The following is a 17,220-nucleotide window of genomic DNA, read 5'->3' as shown; positions in this document are numbered from 1 at the left end:
TAAGATTTCATTTTTAATTTCCAATAATTATATACATTTAAGGAGTACAGTGTAATATTTTGATATAGTTATACTTTAGGGAAGGATAAATCAAGCTAATTAACATAACAATAACCTCATATACTTCATATTTTTTAGAGTGATGTGAACACTTAAAATCTCTTAGCTATTAAAAAATACATATGACTTTATTATTATTTTATTTGCTGTGCTATACTAAGGATCTCAAGAACTTATTTCTCCTGTCTAATTGAAACTTTGTACCTACTGAACATTTTCCCATACCTCTGGTAATCACCGTTCAAATTTCTTCTTCTATGAGTTTGGCATTTTTAAGTTCCACATATACATGAGATCAGACCATATTTTTATTTCAGTACCTGTCTTATTTCACCGAGGATAGTGTCTTCTAGGTTCATTCATATTGTCTCAAATGATAAAATTCCCCTTCTTTTTAAAAGCTGAATAGTATTTCCTTGTATATATATATATATATATGTATTTTTTTTTTTTCTGGAGAACAGAGCCCATTACCATACTTCTTCTTCTTTTTTTTTTTTAATCATTTCAATCATTGATGGATATTTAAATTGATTTCATGTCGTGGCTGTTATGATTAAAGCTGCAATGAACATGGGAGTATAGATGCCTCTTTGACAGACTGACTCAGTTCATTTGGAAATCCACTTGGAAGCAAGGATGATTGGACTGTATGGTAGTTTTATTTTAATTTTTGGAGGATTCTCACACTGTGTTCCATAATGGCTTGGCCTTCTAAGTGGCTTAGACTACCACTGCACACCCAGCTTTTAGAGTGAGCTGGGAATTGATCTGGGCCTTCCATGTAGCCCCAGCTTGCCGAAGACCAGCATCTAGGGAGTGCTGCCAAGGCTAGGCTTGTTGGCAGATTTTTGATTACTGATTCAATGTCCTTGCTTGTTAATTTCAAGTAAGGAAATTTCTATTTTTTCATGATTCGGTCATGGAATGTTACATGTTTCTAGGAGTTTGATTTTTTTCATTTTTTTTATAGATTATCTAATGGCATAATATTGTTCACGGTAGTTTCTTATAATCCTTTATTTTCTGTGGTAACAGTTGTGATATCAGTAGTGGGCTTTTCTCCTTATTAAATAGGGCAATTTGTTTCTTAAGTAAAAAAAAAATAAAATTCTTAAGTAATTATTTTATTTTTTGAAAACCTTTTTTTCACTTAAGAAATCATATCTATTTTTTTTAGGTGCTATAATGGTTGCAGATATTTTGATATTCAAAATATATGGAGTGGGAACCAGCAGTTAGCGTAATGGCTATGTCGCTGGACTCCCACGTAGTCGACCGCGGTTTGCATCCCGGACCTGGTAGCTTAAAACTCATGCTGGGCGCGTGTGCGTACGTGCCCAAGATCCCAAGAGGAGAATGGAGGAGAAGGGATTGCGGCATGGCCATCCCCCCTGGGGGGTGATTTCTCGCTTTCTGTCTCTATGTCTCTCTCTGTCTGTCTGGCGAGCGCCCATGCCCTATAGCAAAAATCTCTCAAAAAAGAAAAAAAGCCTTAGTAAAGAAAGATGATTCATACAGGGAGAACACAAAACTGACTTCAAGATGACTAATATTCAGTCTAAAAAATTGTATCCCAGTGTGTAGAAAGTAAAAGCACTTTATCTTTTTGTCCTAATTAAACTAGTACTTATTTTAGAAAAACGTTCTAAACTTCTTAAAATAAGCGATTATGTCAGTCTTCTTCATGTTTTTTCTTTTTTCTTTTTTTTTCTTTTGGAGAGGTTCTTGCTATAGGGCGTCTGTGCTCACCAGGAAGACAGAGAGCGAAGAGAGATAGAAAGCAAGAAATCACCCTCCAGAGGGGATGGCCACGCCGCAATCCCTTCTTCTCCATTCTCCTCTCAGGATCTTGGGCACGCATGCACACGTGCCTGGCGTGAGTTTAATCCACTGGGTCCGGGACTCAAACTGCGGTGGACTACATGAGAGTTCAGCGACATAGCCATTACACTAACTGCTGGCCCCCATATTTTTTCTTACCCTGATATATGGTCTTAGTAAATATTTGTTGAAAAAGTTTAATTTTCAAGTTCATTAGCGTAAAAAAATTTTAGTAGATAACATATTTATACGAACCAAACCTGTTTCATTATCTACTTACCAAAGCAACACTGTATTAAATGTACCTTTAAAATGTTTTCTTCCCTAACATACAAGAAATTCATCATCCAAATGTGTTTTGATATTTAAAAAAAATTTCTTCCCACTAATGATTATTAGGAAATGGAAATAGGGAGTGGAAGTTAAGGATATTGGGAAATGGAGTTGTGGAAGTGTACGCTGATAGAACCTTTCAAGAAAGCTTTAATTCTATAAAGACTAAACACTTACTCTGTCCCAGGCCTTTGATGAATGTTGGTATATAATAGTGAGCAAAACAGACCAGTCCCTAATCTCAAAGGATTTGTAGTCTAGTGTGAAAGATAGATAAAATTACGGATTTGATGAGGTCTATGAAGGAAAAATTTAGGGAGTTGGACAAGTATTTATTAGGGGAACCTCATCTTTTCAGGAAAGATTTCCTTGAGAAAATCCATTGACCAAGGCTCTGAAATATCAGTAGGAGTAACCAAGCCAAAAAAAAAAAAAAAGGATCAATAGAAGTGTTGTAGATAGAATAGCATGGTCAGAGGTCATGAAAATGGGAGGACGCATTTTTGTTTCAGAAAACAAAAAGAAGGCTAATATTATTATTATTATTATTAATTTTTTTGGAGAGGTTTTTGCTATAGGGTGCGTGTGCTCGCCAGACAGACAGAGAGAGACAGAAAGTGAGAAATCACCCCCCAGGAGGGGATGGCCACACCACAATCCCTTCTCCTCCATTCTCCTCTCGGGATCTTGGGCACACACGCACACGCACCCGGAGTGAGTTTAAGCCACTGGGTCCGGGACTCGAACCACAGTCGACTACGTAAGAGTCCAGCGACATAGCCATTACGCTAACTGCTGGTCCCAAGGCTAATATTATTTTAACTTATATAGTAGATAGTGGTGGACATAGGCTAGAGAATTGGGCCGGGACCAGATCATGACAACACAAATGAAATTCCTGAAATTTGTTTCATTTCTAGGAATTTATGGTGAAAACTTTATCAGACAAATGTATAAAAGTACAGTGATATTCATTGCAATTTTGTATCAGTGAAAACATAGAAATAATTAAGTTTTCAATAATAGTTGTTTAAATAAGTTTTGCTATATCCGTATAGTGGAATATGACAAAGCCCCTAAAATATGTGCATATATCTTTACTGACATAGGAAGATGTAAAATACATGATGGTAACTGAATCTTAGGATGCAAATGATGAAATATTCTCTTTTGTTGACTTACAGAAATGCTGTAGCAATTTATTCATTGTGAATAGATAATGTAACATTTAGTGATAAAACAACTAAATAGGAAGTTACTTAGCCAGAAGGAAAAAGTTTAGAATATTAACCAAAGAATGGTTGGGACCAGCAGATGGTGTAATGGTTCTGTCACTGGGCTCCCATGTATTCAACCGCAGTTTGAATCCCAGACCTGGCAACTTGAAACTCACTGCTGTGTGTGTGTGCATGCATGCCTAAGATCCTGAGAGGAGAATGGAGGAGAAGGGATTGCAACGTGACCATCCCTCTGGGGAGTGATTTCTATCTTTCTGCCTGTCTCTCTGGAGAGTTCATGCACCCTATAGCAAAAATCTCTCTCTTTAAAAAAAAAAAATTAGGGAACCAGCAGTTAGCGTAATGGCTATTCGCTGGACTCCCACGTAGTCGACCGCTGTTGGTGTCCCGGACCTGGTGGCTTAAAACTCACGCCGGGCGCGTGTGCGTGCGTGCCCAAGATCCTGAGAGGAGAATGGAGGAGAAGGGATTGCGGCATGGCCATCCCCCCTGGGGGGTGATTTCTCGCTTTCTGTCTCTATGTCTCTCTCCGTCTGGCGAGCGCACGCGCCCTACAGTGAAAATCTCTCAAAAAAAAAATTAAAAAATGTTCTGAGGACAAATTTGATAATGTATTAAGGTTCTTTTTTTTTTTTGGTAGAGAGATTTTTTTTTTTTTGCTATAGGACATGTGTGTTTGCCAGAGAGACAGACAGTCATAGAGAGAAAGTGAGAAATCACACCTTGGGGGGATGTCCACACTGCAATCACTTTTCCATTCTCCTCTTGGGATCTCGGGCATGCATACACACGTGCCCTGCGTGAATTTCAAGCTGCCATGTCCGGGACTCCAACCACAGTTAACTACATGGGAGTCAATGATGTAATCATTATGCCATCTGCTGGTCCCGAAGTGAGGTTCTTTTTATATGATTTTTGAAAATTGTTATATTTAATTGAGAAATAATTGTACATATTCATAGGGCACAGTCTGATTAAGTTTTGTTGTTTGTTTGTTTTTATAATTTGCTGTGTGGTATTGCCAAGACTTGCTAGGTAAAAAAGAGGGAGGAGACTCCCCACCACAGAGTGGGCCTGATGATGGGTTTTGGAAAGAGCAGTCACACAGAGACACACAAGTAGGGAAAAATAGGCACTGGGGAACCCAGCATTCCTGATGGAGAATGCTGTGGCCCTGAGCCTGTCCCAATAAATAAATGTAAGTTGAAGTTGATATTTTGATTCATTCCATTTTCAGAACTCTTCTTTACAATGATTATTTCTCTTGTGTAAGAATGGAATGTAGTTTTGGGGGAAAGTTTTAAGGAATTTCATCATGGTAAGGTAGTACTTTATTTTGTATACCTTAAAATAGAACTTAGTTATGCTACATAACCGCATAGCACAGTGCTGTGCACAGGGAGCCAGATCTCACGTGACTGACTGCGGTTCAATTCTCAGGCGCAGTGGCTTGAAAACCACCCCCAGTGCATGTGTGTAAGTGCCTGCAATCATGAGGGCATGGAGAAATGGAGCAAAAAGGATTACGGCATGACCATGTCCCCTTAGGGGTGGGGGGATATCTCTCTCTCTTTCATCTCTCTCTCTCTGGGTCTCTCCTTCTTCCTCTGACTCTCTTTTGCATGCACACACCCCATGTTAAAAAAAATTACTAAGAAGAGTGGAACTTAGTCATGTGTTTTAGGTTAGTTTCTTTTCATAGCCTTGCCTAGATAAAAGCGATAGGGAGAGTGAAAAGTGGAAAATATCCACAGCAGTGAAATATACCAGTGTTACAGCCATGGATACTCAACCAAATTTTCTGATTTTGATCTTGCTTAATCAGTTCAACCTCATTATGAATTTAGAGTAAGGGAATGTCAACATATACATCCATCTACTCATCCCAAAGCAGGACCTTGATTACCTTTGGTACTGGATTTTCTGAGTATATTCCCAAAGATAATGTTTTTTTTTTTTCACTTTTTCTCATCTGCCATGATGTGTTTATTTCAGGGAGAAAAAACAAAAATGTACCATAGTGATAAATTACTATTTTTCTATCCAAATACATAATCCAGAGTATCTTTTTAAATTATATTTTAGCCTTTTTCTTTTTTTTTCTTCTTGCGGCTCCAGTGCACTTCTTAGGCTAGCCTACAGTTTAGATCATGAGCAAAGTAAGACAGTACCTCTGAAATACTTTGATCAATCTGCAGATCTGGAACATGACCAATTTTATTCGTCAATTTAAAAAAACTCATTTTTGGGACCAGCAGTTAGCATAATGGCTATGTTGTTGGACTCCCCTGTAGTCGACTGTGGTTTGAGTCCCGGATCCAGTGGCTTAAACTCACGCTGGGCACGTGTGCATGTATGCCTAAGATCCCGAGAGGAGAATAGAGGAGAAGGGAATGCGACATGGACATCCCCCCCTGGGGGGTGATTTCTCACTTTCTGTCTCTCTCTGTCTTTCTGGCGAGCGCACACGCCCTATAGCAAAACCTCTACAAAACAAAAATACAAAAAAACCTCATTTTTAATATTTATTAAACATTCTCCAAGCTAATTTTCAACATTTCCTGTGTTAACTATGAAAGACAAGTATAACTAAAACGTTTTCTGATTAAATATTGCTTATATAGAAGTGTATATAATCAACTATTAAGTTCTATTATAGTTTTTTAAAATGTGTAATCACTCCTTCCTCTATATTTCTGTAGTATTTTGCATATAACTTGATTATGGCAGTCATCATTATTATTATAGTTCACAAATATTGTTCGTATTGTGTAAATTAACAATTTTACATTTATTTCATCTTCTTTCTGCAGTATGTTGTAACTTGTCTACTTGTGTTTCCTTCCCCCCAGAATAGACCACAACTAACTTACCCACCTTTAGATTCCTGCTATACTCCATATGGCAAGTGCTCAGCAACTCCATTTATGAAAGGATGTAAAAATGTTGGTTTTCAGTATTTGGCGTTAAAAAATAATGCAGTTTGAATTATTCAGGGTAATGTTGCAGAATGAAATAATATTCATCATGAGTCTATAACATTTAAAAAAGTAGGAAAAATAAGATGAAAAACTGCTATTAACATGAAATGAAAATTGTGTTTGTTTGTGGTCTTTAATTCTTTTTACTTAGCTTGCCTCCTAAATGAATTTTTTAATGATATATCCCTTCATGTATTTTAATGTTGATGTCTGATATATTTTATCATAAGTTTATGTATCTATGGAGACTATAGATAGCATTAACAGTATATATTTTGTTGGATTGTCTGGAAAGTCATGACGTATTTTTACATGGGAAAATATGCGTGACTTTCCCAGCGGCCTCATATATGAGGGGTCTTTAAAATGTTCATGGTAAATGTATCTTTTGAAATAAACTATGAGGCTGCTCATGGTCTTGTGGTTAAGTGAGCTGGACCTCACAGTTCTGACAGTGTGGTTTGAATCCTGGTCTTTGCAGCTTAAAAATATGCCAGGTGTGTGTTCATGTCTGTCCAAATTCCCAAAGGAAGGGTGAAATGGAGAAGGGATTGTGGTGTGACCACGTCCCATGGGGAATGCTTTCTCTCTTTTCCTCTCTCTCTGTCTCTCTCCTCTGAGTATACTCATCCTCTATTAAATTTAAAATGAAGAAAGAAAAGAGAGAGAGAAAAAAAAACTATGCATGGATTTTTAAAAAGTTTGTACTGAAAAAACTCAGACTCATACTTTAGTTCTATTTTTTCCATGAGTTTTCAAAATTCCCCTTGTATTTACTCTAAATGATTTTTGTCAAAACTTTGGAGCTGCATATTTAGTTCATTCAATCAAAAAATGTTCACCATATAATTTAATTGTGTCAGTCAGTCCTCATTGCCAAACTACTTAGCTAAGTCAGACATGTTATTGAACTTGTTACTGTTCAATAACAAGCCTGACTTCACTTTTTAGATTAAATGAATGTGTTAATACACTCTATAATGACCATTCCCCTTCTGTATTCTAATTATGAGAGAGACGCATAGATTGATTTATAAACACCCTCAGACAGACTGGCAGAAAGGCACAGAGCCTTGGCAGGATGGAATAAGCCTCCTCCCCTTCACGTTTTCTTACTTTACTCTTAGGGATTATACCCCAGGATCAATGTTTTCTTGAATTTTCCCTTTCCTCTTTGTTCTGGAGACTTTTACACCTGGGGGCAATGTGCCTTAGCAAGGTTTGGGATGGGTGAGAGGAGTGTGCTGTATCTTTTTTGTTAGACACAGGGCATTGTGAGAGAGGAGGGTGGAAAGGAAGAACATGACAAGGGTGTTCTCCAGCAGATCAGTTTTAAGAAGGGACACATGTGGAGCTTGAGGATTTGGAAATACATTCCATTTAAATGTCTATATTTGCGTTACCCGTGAGAAGTCTTTATTTACATTTTCTTGAAGACTGCTGGAACAGGTTGTGTCTGTGTAACATAATAGGCATAACATACTATGATCGCAAGATAAATGAACTGTGACACCCACAGCATACACACACTCACAACACACATACACAAACGTCTGATATACCTTCTGGTGCCTTAATGAGTGCACCAGTACTCTGTCAATATTTTACATTCGAGAGTGTTCCAGACACTGTGATCCCATGGTTTACCAATTGCAAGAGAAAGGAAATCGAGCATGTGAATGATCAGAGGTTGTGCAAGAGGGAAACAAAATCTCTCCTCAAATGTGAAATGAACAAGGTGAAAATTTTAAATTCTAAAAATATTCAGTGGGAGGGACCAGCGCTTAGCGTAATGGCTATGTCGCTGGACTCACACGTAATCGACCGTGGTTTGAGTCCTGGACTCGGTGGCTTAAACTCACGCTTGGCTTGTGTGTGTGGGTGCCCAAGATCCCAAGAGGAGAATGGAGGAGAAGGGATTGCGGCGTGACCATCCCCTCTGGGGGGTGATTTCTTGCTTTCTATCTCTCTGTCTATCTCTGGCTGTCTGGTGAGTGCACATGCCCTATAGCAAAAACCTCTCCAATATATATATATGTTCAGTGGGACTCTCCAGGGATTTTAATGAGTTCAATAACACAGTGGTACAATTGATTGTAAAATTTCTTTCTTTCTTTCTTTTTTTTTCTTGGAGAGTTTTTTGCTATAGGGCACATGCACTCACCAGACAGAGAGAGACAGAAAGCAAGAAATCACTCCCCAGGGGGGATGGCCACACTGCAATCCCTTCTCCTCCATTCTCCTCTTGAGATCTTGGGGACACATGCACATGTGCCTGGTGTGAGTTTAAGCCACCAGGTCCAGGACTTCAACCATGGTCGACTACATGGGAGTCCAGTGACATGGCCATTACACCAATTGCTGGTTTCTGTTTTGTTTTTCTTTTGAGAGATTTTTGCCTTAGGGCACATGTACTTGCTGGAGAGAGAGAGAGAGAGACAGAGACAGTGAGATTTAAAGTGAGCGATCACCACCCGCGGGTGGTCACACCACAATCCCTTCTCCTCCATTCTCTTCCCGGGATCTTGGGCATACATGCACATGCACCTAGAGTGATTTTCATGCGACCAGGTCCAGGACTCGAACCGCAGTTGGCCATGTGGGAGTCTAGTGACATAAGCACTACAGGATCTACTGGCCCGTCATTTAGTTGTTTGTAAAAACCATTTAAAAATGTATTTTAACAGCACTAAGTTACTGCTATACAACTAGGAAAATTATGTGATACCAATTTTATTTCTGTTGCTGTATTACACTATCAAAAAAAATGATAAGAGCTTATGTTAGAGTTGAAGGAGACATTTCACATAGTCTTAGAGCTCAGAATTACAGTCTGTGGCAATAATAAAATATTCCAGCTGGTCCAGAAGAGATTGTGAATAAAAAGCCATCCGTTGCCTTTTGTAGAAGCAGTAGCAATCTGCAGACAAGCTATTCTAGCTTCAAAACAGTATGGTAGGTGGTTTTATAGAACATAACGATTACAGAAATCCACTTTAACCTTTCTCTCTTACTGGCAGGTGTCCTACTGGCTCACAGCCAGAGGCTGTGAGTATAGTGCAGCCTGCCGAGTCCCCAAGAGTGCTGAAAATGCCGACACTCCAGCTGGCTGCTCATAATTGCATTGATTGTGGTCTAACAACCAGAACTCCAAGAAAGAAATGTGATAAACTTACAAAAATTATTTTACAAATTTGATTAGATTACAAATTTTATCTCTTTTTTTTCCTCCTCCATAGATATGATATCTGCACTTATAAAAATAAGCCCTGTGGAACACTGGGTAAGTTTTTTCTTTGTTTGTTTGTTTTAAAAGGCATATAATTCAGATTGTCATTTTGGACCAATGACTTTATCTTATTATTATTATTTTGGTGATTTTATTTTCTACTACATCTGAAATTATCCCTAGAAGTTGTTAAACCTGACCTTTGTGGGTTCATCATTTATTAGGAAATAAATATTTTTCCCCATAATAAATATATAAATTTAATTGCCTTGTTTTTTTCTGGCAACTGGAATGATGATTTGAAACAACTTAGAAGATGATTAAAAATCAGCAAATGAGGGGCCAGCCAGGTGTTGTGTAGGTTAAGGTGGATGGATCCTATATGGCCGACTACACAGTTTGAGTGCTTGAGTGCTGGACCCGGCAGCTTGAAAAACACACTAATCATGTGCATGTGTGTGTGTGTGCCCAAAATCCCGAAGGAGAGTGGAGACGGGATTGTGGCACAGTCATTTCCCCTGGAGAATGCTTTCTCACTTTCTCTTTCTCTCTCTCTCTCTGGAGTACTCATGCCCTATAACAAATCTAACTAACTAAATAACTAAACGAGTCAAATTTTTTAGAAAAAACAGCAAGTAGTAAGTCAAAGTTACTACTCAGCGTCATATAATCCATGTCAGTAATGTATTTTCCAAAAATATCAAAGAGTATGAAAGCAACCAATATTTTGAAATCCTAGGAAAGGTAAATAAATCTGGAGATACTTAAAGGAGAGGCATCAAGAACAACATTTCTTTTTGTACAATTTTGTGAAAAGAATTTATCTTCATTCATTGAGATCTTAGAAATGTTTAATACCCAAAACAAAAAAAGGAATTTTGTAAAACATCATAGCCAGAGATGAAGAAAGAAGACAGGATTATCTTTCTTGTTTGCCCTTAATATCATTTGTTTTTTAAAAAGCATTTCTGTAGTGTTCTGGAATGTAAAAGATCACATTTTCTAACAGGGTGTAATTTCATATTGCTTAAAAGTTAACTGGATATAAACGGGGGAAATTGTAAGTGTTCATGTAGACTAAATTATTGAGCAAGTAGTGTTATTTTAAGGAATAGTATCTTTTTTTCTATGATAATTTTTCTAGTGTCATAGAGATTTTTTTTACAGATTTGGATGTTAAGCAACTGAAGGTGAATTCTTTAGTTGCTTTATGGCAGCTCAAATTTCCTATCTATAAAGGAATAATTATGACATGGATTCCTGTACACTTTGTAAGCATTCGGGTAAGATCAAATTAAAGTAGATATAGGAGAAAAAGTGTTACCCAGCTTACCAGGGAGTTCATTGAAACATCTCTTCTGAGATTAAAATTTCTCTTGGTGATTTTACCTGCTTCTTGCTTCTCTTATCCCATTTCCCTCAAAATTTATGAATAAAGAAGAAATCCCAATTAGCCTGTGGTGAGTATTAACAGTGGTGAAGTTACTAGTTAGTAACAGACTGCAGAAAGGCTCTCTTTGCTGAGAGCTCACATCAAAGAGATTTTCTTTGTAGAATTTTAGATGAACAAAATTCATCCGAGGGGACCCACACCTGGACACGACAACTGGATTTGACAGTTCTGATACATTATTATTTACAGTTTATTTAAGTTTGCTCTCCAATTTTCTTACCTATGAAGTAGAAGTCATATCTGCCCTTATGGTATAGGAATATTATCAAAAAATATTTAAGGAAACAAATATAACTTTGTTTAATAAAGAAGTACTGTAAAAAGTGAATTAATGTTATTATGCAATGAAAAGATTATCTACCATTTAACTTATCTCCTTAATTTACTGTTGAAGTTCTGTATTCACTAAGTGCTTAATCCATTTTAGATAGAGTAGATGCTAGACTTCAAAGGGGGTATACATGTAAGCTCTAGCTTGTACTTTTCTAGTATATACTTTTTGAGAGAATATATGTGTAATGTTCATATACCTATACATATGTGTATTGCTCTTCATACACACACACACACACACACACACACACACACACACTTTTTAGTGTAAGTTATTTACATTGAGATATGCTCCTCATTGTAACAGTAGTAATTCCACTGCCTTTTGTATTGTCAATATTGCCAAAACTTTGAGGGATTTTCCTATCCTACTTCTTTTTTTTTTTTTAAACGAATGTATTCCAACTTGGATAGTTCATTTCTAGAATCAATACATTAATAGTTGAGTACCTATCAATGCATTTTCTAGCTTAATATGAGTTATTTTTGAAATTATAAGCCACTATAGATCATTTTTTATAATACATCTTGCAGAGAAAACTGAATGAACTGCACACACGTGTGCTGACCTTCAACTTTGGAAAATATGTTCTCAGTGTAGAACTGATTAGGTTATTACTTTCTGAGTTGTTATTCTAGTAGCTTTCATGTTGTTTTTTAATACTGATTTTTGAGTATTCTCTTGATTAGTAATTTTGATGACCAGTCGTAACATGGCTAAGTAGGCTGAAGGGTGCAAACTGTAGCTATCAAACTGAGGAAATCTAAATGACTCAAATAATAGTCAAACCCCTATTAACGAATAACACATAAGAACTTTGACAAAGTTAATTTTATAGAGATACAGAAAATAGTTGGTGGTTGTGAAAATATGTTAGCATGAAGAAATATCCTTTCATTTTAGTTAGAACTTACCTTTTTTTTTTTTTTTAACAAATAGTAGTTATTTCCCTAATATATTCTTTAAGTTAGTCTCTTAGCTGGGCTAATCATTTTATATCCGATATCAAAAGTAAACCTGGGGACCAGCAGGTGGTGTGGTGGTTGGGGGCACTGGACTCTCACATGGCTAACTGTGGTTTGAATCCCAGAACTGATGGCTTGCTTTCTCTCTCCCCACCCCTGCCCTGTCTTTCTCTTGCTCTGTCCCTCTCTGATCAAAATAAGTAAATAAGTAAATATTAAATAAAATAATTTTAAAAAGTAAATCTGTGCTTATAAATGTGCCTTAGGAAGTCATTGAGAATTCTGCATTGAAAATACATCCACATACCCTATACCAAAAAATAATACAACAAAATACAGGAAGTTAGTGGGTAGTTTAAGAAATTTTAAGTTAAAAATAATTATTTGTAGTAATTTTAAAAATTACATTCTGTAAAACTCAAAACAGAAGCAGAGTTTAGTCAATGTCTTTATTTTTCCCTTGTAGTCAGCCCCGTTGAACCCAGTAGCTTAAAGCAAAACAACATACTGCAAATGTTTTTTATTTCACTCTCAGTGTCAGTGAATGTGTGTGTGTGTGACTAATATTTTTGATTAATAAAAAAAGAATTGGTTACTATACCCAACTCATTCTTTTTCAAACCCCAAGAACTCTGAGTGAATGGAATGGCTCGGCACATGAGTGTAACTAGTATTTATAACAATTCTGGGAGGCAGAAATCAGCTCCCTCTCCAACTCCTATAACTCCTACATAAAGCAGTAGGAAACAATCTATTTGAAACTTATCACTAACTATCACTAACCTTAACTCTTTTCCAGTGTAGTTATTATGTTGATATTTATATTAGAAAATACAAAGAAACACAATTTCTAGAGCTTTCTTGTCAGTGAAAATATAAATTGAATAGCATTTATTGTTCCAAATTAATGCATCTAGGAAATTATACCTCGTATAGAACATTGCTTTTTGCATTCAACAAATATTCATTGATTTGAATTGAAATCACTTGTGGTAGGAAGGTAATTTTTAATATTTGAGTGGTGATAGCAGACTACTAACATATAAAATCTTTTTCTACTTTTTTTTCTATGTCTTCTAAATACCTTTTTGTCTCTATGCATGTTAAATGTGATTTGGCATCTATTTCCTTATAACAAATGACTTTCTGCAAAAGAAATTGTTGTTTCTAAGCGCTGTGTTAAAATTCTGTACTAATTCACAGAGCATAATAATACTCATTTAGAAGAAAGTATTAAGGCTTTACATACTAAAATTCTCCAGGGGAGAATACCTTGAGTAACATAATGTTTCACTGGAATCAGTGAGTTAATGCCATAGTTTTTGCTTTGTTTGTAAAACTTTAATGCATTGAAGGGGAATGGAAGAGAGGAAAACTTCATTGAATGTATGAATGATGTTTCTACCATTAAACTACTAAAAGAAATTGTTGCGTCACTATCAGAACTGATTTCAAAAGATTAAAAAAGTGTAATAACCTCCCATATTTCACAGTTCTTTTTCTCTTTTGAATTGTTCATTTTGTTTTTATAAAAATGTCATTTTAAAGAACCATTTGGGACTCTCCCCCCCTTTTTTTTGGTAACTAAAAAGTTGCTTGTATATTTTTATGAACCCACTAAACTTAAACAGATCTCTTTAGAAAAATAACGTGGATATATTTTGCTTTCTACAGCCTGAAGAATGTTAAAATAGAAATGCTTTCTTGAATTCCCTCTTCTGGCTCAAGTTACTAGGTGGTCCCAAGTTACCAGAAGTAAAATTTATAAATCTAACCCCTAGTCTAGACATTTTCCAGCACTGACTGCAGTTCAAAAAATATTAATGTCTAGCCGGCAAAGTGAAATTCCCCCCAGTGATTTTGCAAATGACTAGAAAGTTAACCTTTTGCCAACTGCTCCTTCTGTGCATGGAGGTTATTAAAAAGAATCCAGGCATTTATAAGTATGGGCTTTTTAAGACTGAAACACCTTGGCTTGACCCTTTGTGTCTTTTTCTGTTTATTCAGGCTTGGCCTCTGTGGCTGGAATGTGTGAGCCCGAAAGGAGCTGCAGCATTAATGAAGACATTGGCCTGGGTTCAGCTTTTACCATTGCACATGAGATTGGTCACAAGTGAGTGAATTTAAGAAAATCAAAATAAATTTTAGAACTCCGTTCTCTTGAGCAACTCGTAACTACCGTGTGGAAAGCCTGTGTACGACCATATTTTACTGCCTTTTTTGTCTAATTTCATTAGAGAATGCTATCATTCTGGATATTGAGATAAGTCATCTGAAGAACTAGAGCCTTATGAAATGAGCTATGACTCAGTGACTAGTCTCTACAGTGATCAATGTACCACACTTAAGTTTTGTTATACACATTTGAAACCACATTCATTTCAGTTTGGTCTCCTCAACCAACTTCTTCATAAAGTCCAATTATTTAAATAATCTTTTTTTCTTCCTTAAGTGACAGTACATAGACACTTTAAAATTAGTCATCCCATGACCATAAAACATACTTTTAGTTTTCGCTCTTCCTACAGCCATGAGCATAACTTCCTGGCATAAAGTTTGTGCAACCTTTGCTGTTTAACTCAGATTTTCAGGTGCACTTGTCTGTCAAGGTGCACTGTACTTATAACTTTTTTTTTAAGTTTTGATAAAATGGTTATGTGTAGAGTGAGATATCATTCTCACTTCTTTTTAGGAAGACCTGAAGTTTTAAATATTTGTTTTAAATTAATCTGTGCCAGGGGAAGATCTTTCCTATGTCTTCCTCCCACCCTTGAATGGCAATAAAACCTTGTCTATATTTTAAACAACAGGCAGTAGTAAGTATAAAAGCCTACTCAGGTTAGAGTAAGAGAAGTTGATCAGTATTTTTCCTTATTTCAAACAATTGTGTTCCTAAAACTGAAAGATGATTTGCTCTTAGTTTCTAATGTGATTATGATGCTCTCTTACAAAGGTAAAAACTAAATAAGTGAATTTCTAATTTGTTAGTAGATTACATTTTTGTAAACAGGAAAGCTCTTTTCCTTTAAATAGAAACTATTAACACTCAGCAAACAGCCAGTTGTATCTGCTAACATGAAAACGAGTGAAAACTTTAAAAGGCTACTCAAGCATTTTTAGCTAGAACAAGCAGCCTGGCTGCAAGAACTATTGATATTTGTATGATTAAAGTTTTTTAATCTGCTTTTTTAGTGACAAAATGGCTTTGAAAAAAGAATAAATAAGAATGAATGTTTATATATACACTTGTCTCAAAGATAATTTCTGAGATGAATCTGTAATTCAGGTTTGTTTTTTTCTTCTCTCTCTCAGAAGTAGGGAGTAAAACTGAGTCAGTCTGCATTGTTTAGGTATAATGTCCATACAATAAAATTGCACCCATTTTGTGTACTGTTTGATGAATTTTGACATATCTACATAACCATGTAACCACCACTACAATTAAGATGTCAAAATTTCCATTACCTGAAGTCTCCCCTTTCCCTCTCCCTTCCCCTTCCCCTTTCCAGATCATCTCTTCTCTCCTCTCCCGCGTTCCCAGATAACCATGGACCTACTTTCTATTACTATGGATTTGGCTTGTCTTTTCTATGGCATCATTTTAGTGGACTTAAATAGTGGGTACTCTTTTATGTCTAGCTTCTTTCCCTGAGCATAATGTTTTTGAGATTTATCCATGTTCTATTTATCAGTGATTTGGTTTTTGCTTGTTTGGTTGTTTTTATTTTTTTCCTGAATAGTATTGAGTTGTCAGGAAAGTCATGATGCATTTTTGCATAAAAAAAAACAAAGAAAAATATGTCATGACTTCCCTGACGACCTAATATTTCATGTCGTTTTGACTCGTTTAGTTTGGGTTATTATTATAAATAAAAAGTGAAGAACATCTGTTTACAAATATTAGTATGGAAATACACTTTTGTTTCTCTTGGGTGATACTGCTGGTAGTATGGTGTTATTTTAATTTTATAAACAAACTTTCTTCAAGTGACTATACTGTTTAGCATTCCACTCACAATCTTTGACAGTTCTGGTTACTTCAGATCCCTCTCAATATTTGTTATTATAAATCTTTTTTATTTTAGCCATTATTTTGCGTTTTAGTGTGTCTTATTATTTTCATTGATCATTTGTTTTTTGCTGATAAATAATGATAGCGAGCATCTTTTTATGTGCTTGTCATTCATATAGCCTCTTTGAAGTATCTGTTCAAATCCTTTCCCCGTTTTTTAAAAATTGTATTATTTTCTTATTCAGTTGTATTCTCTGTAAAAGACTTCATTATATGTGCATAAGGGGGCCAGAAAAATGAGGTAGCGGTTACGTCACTAGACTCCCACATGGCCAACTGTGGTTTGAGTCCGAGACGCAGTGGCTTGAAACTCACACCAGGTGTATGTGCAGGTGTGCCCAAACTCTTGAGAGGAGAATGAGAATGGAGGGGAAGGGATTGTGGTGTGGCCATAGCCACTGCGGTGTGATTTCTCACTTTCTCTTTCACTGTCTCTCCCTGATGAGTGCATGTGCCTTAAGGCTAAAAACCCTCTTTTTAAAAAAATGCTATACAAAGATATGTAATGTGAATATTATCCATTCATCTGTTGCTTGCTGTGCAATTTTTGAATGGTGTCCTATGAAAAACAGAATTTAAAATTTCTTTAAGAATTATTTTATTTTAATTTATTATTATTATTATTTATTTATTTTAATTTGACCAGAAAGGGACAGAATAATAGAGAGAGAGAGAGAAAGCAAGCCGTCAGCTCCAGGACTACAACTGTGGTCGGTGATATGGCAATCCAG

The 17,220-nt window shown here is 36.1% G+C and overlaps 1 protein-coding gene across 1 annotated transcript in view; it reads left to right on the top strand.

Annotated features, from left to right (window-relative positions):
• LOC102475543 (A disintegrin and metalloproteinase with thrombospondin motifs 6) overlaps positions 1 to 17,220 on the top strand; it is a 262,234-nt gene that overhangs the window by 111,651 nt on the left and 133,363 nt on the right. The window contains exons 8-9 of the mRNA XM_027769061.1: positions 9,676 to 9,719; positions 14,425 to 14,530. Of these exons, the coding sequence (XP_027624862.1) occupies positions 9,676 to 9,719; positions 14,425 to 14,530 (150 nt within the window). The remainder of the gene's footprint in view (positions 1 to 9,675; positions 9,720 to 14,424; positions 14,531 to 17,220) is intronic.

Source organism: Tupaia chinensis, unplaced genomic scaffold (genome assembly GCF_000334495.1).
Source record: "Tupaia chinensis unplaced genomic scaffold, TupChi_1.0 Scaffold148350_1, whole genome shotgun sequence".
Classification (NCBI taxonomy): Eukaryota; Metazoa; Chordata; class Mammalia; order Scandentia; family Tupaiidae; genus Tupaia; species Tupaia belangeri.
The sequence above is the reverse complement of the archived record's forward strand: the minus strand, read 5'-3'. Positions and strand labels throughout refer to the sequence as shown.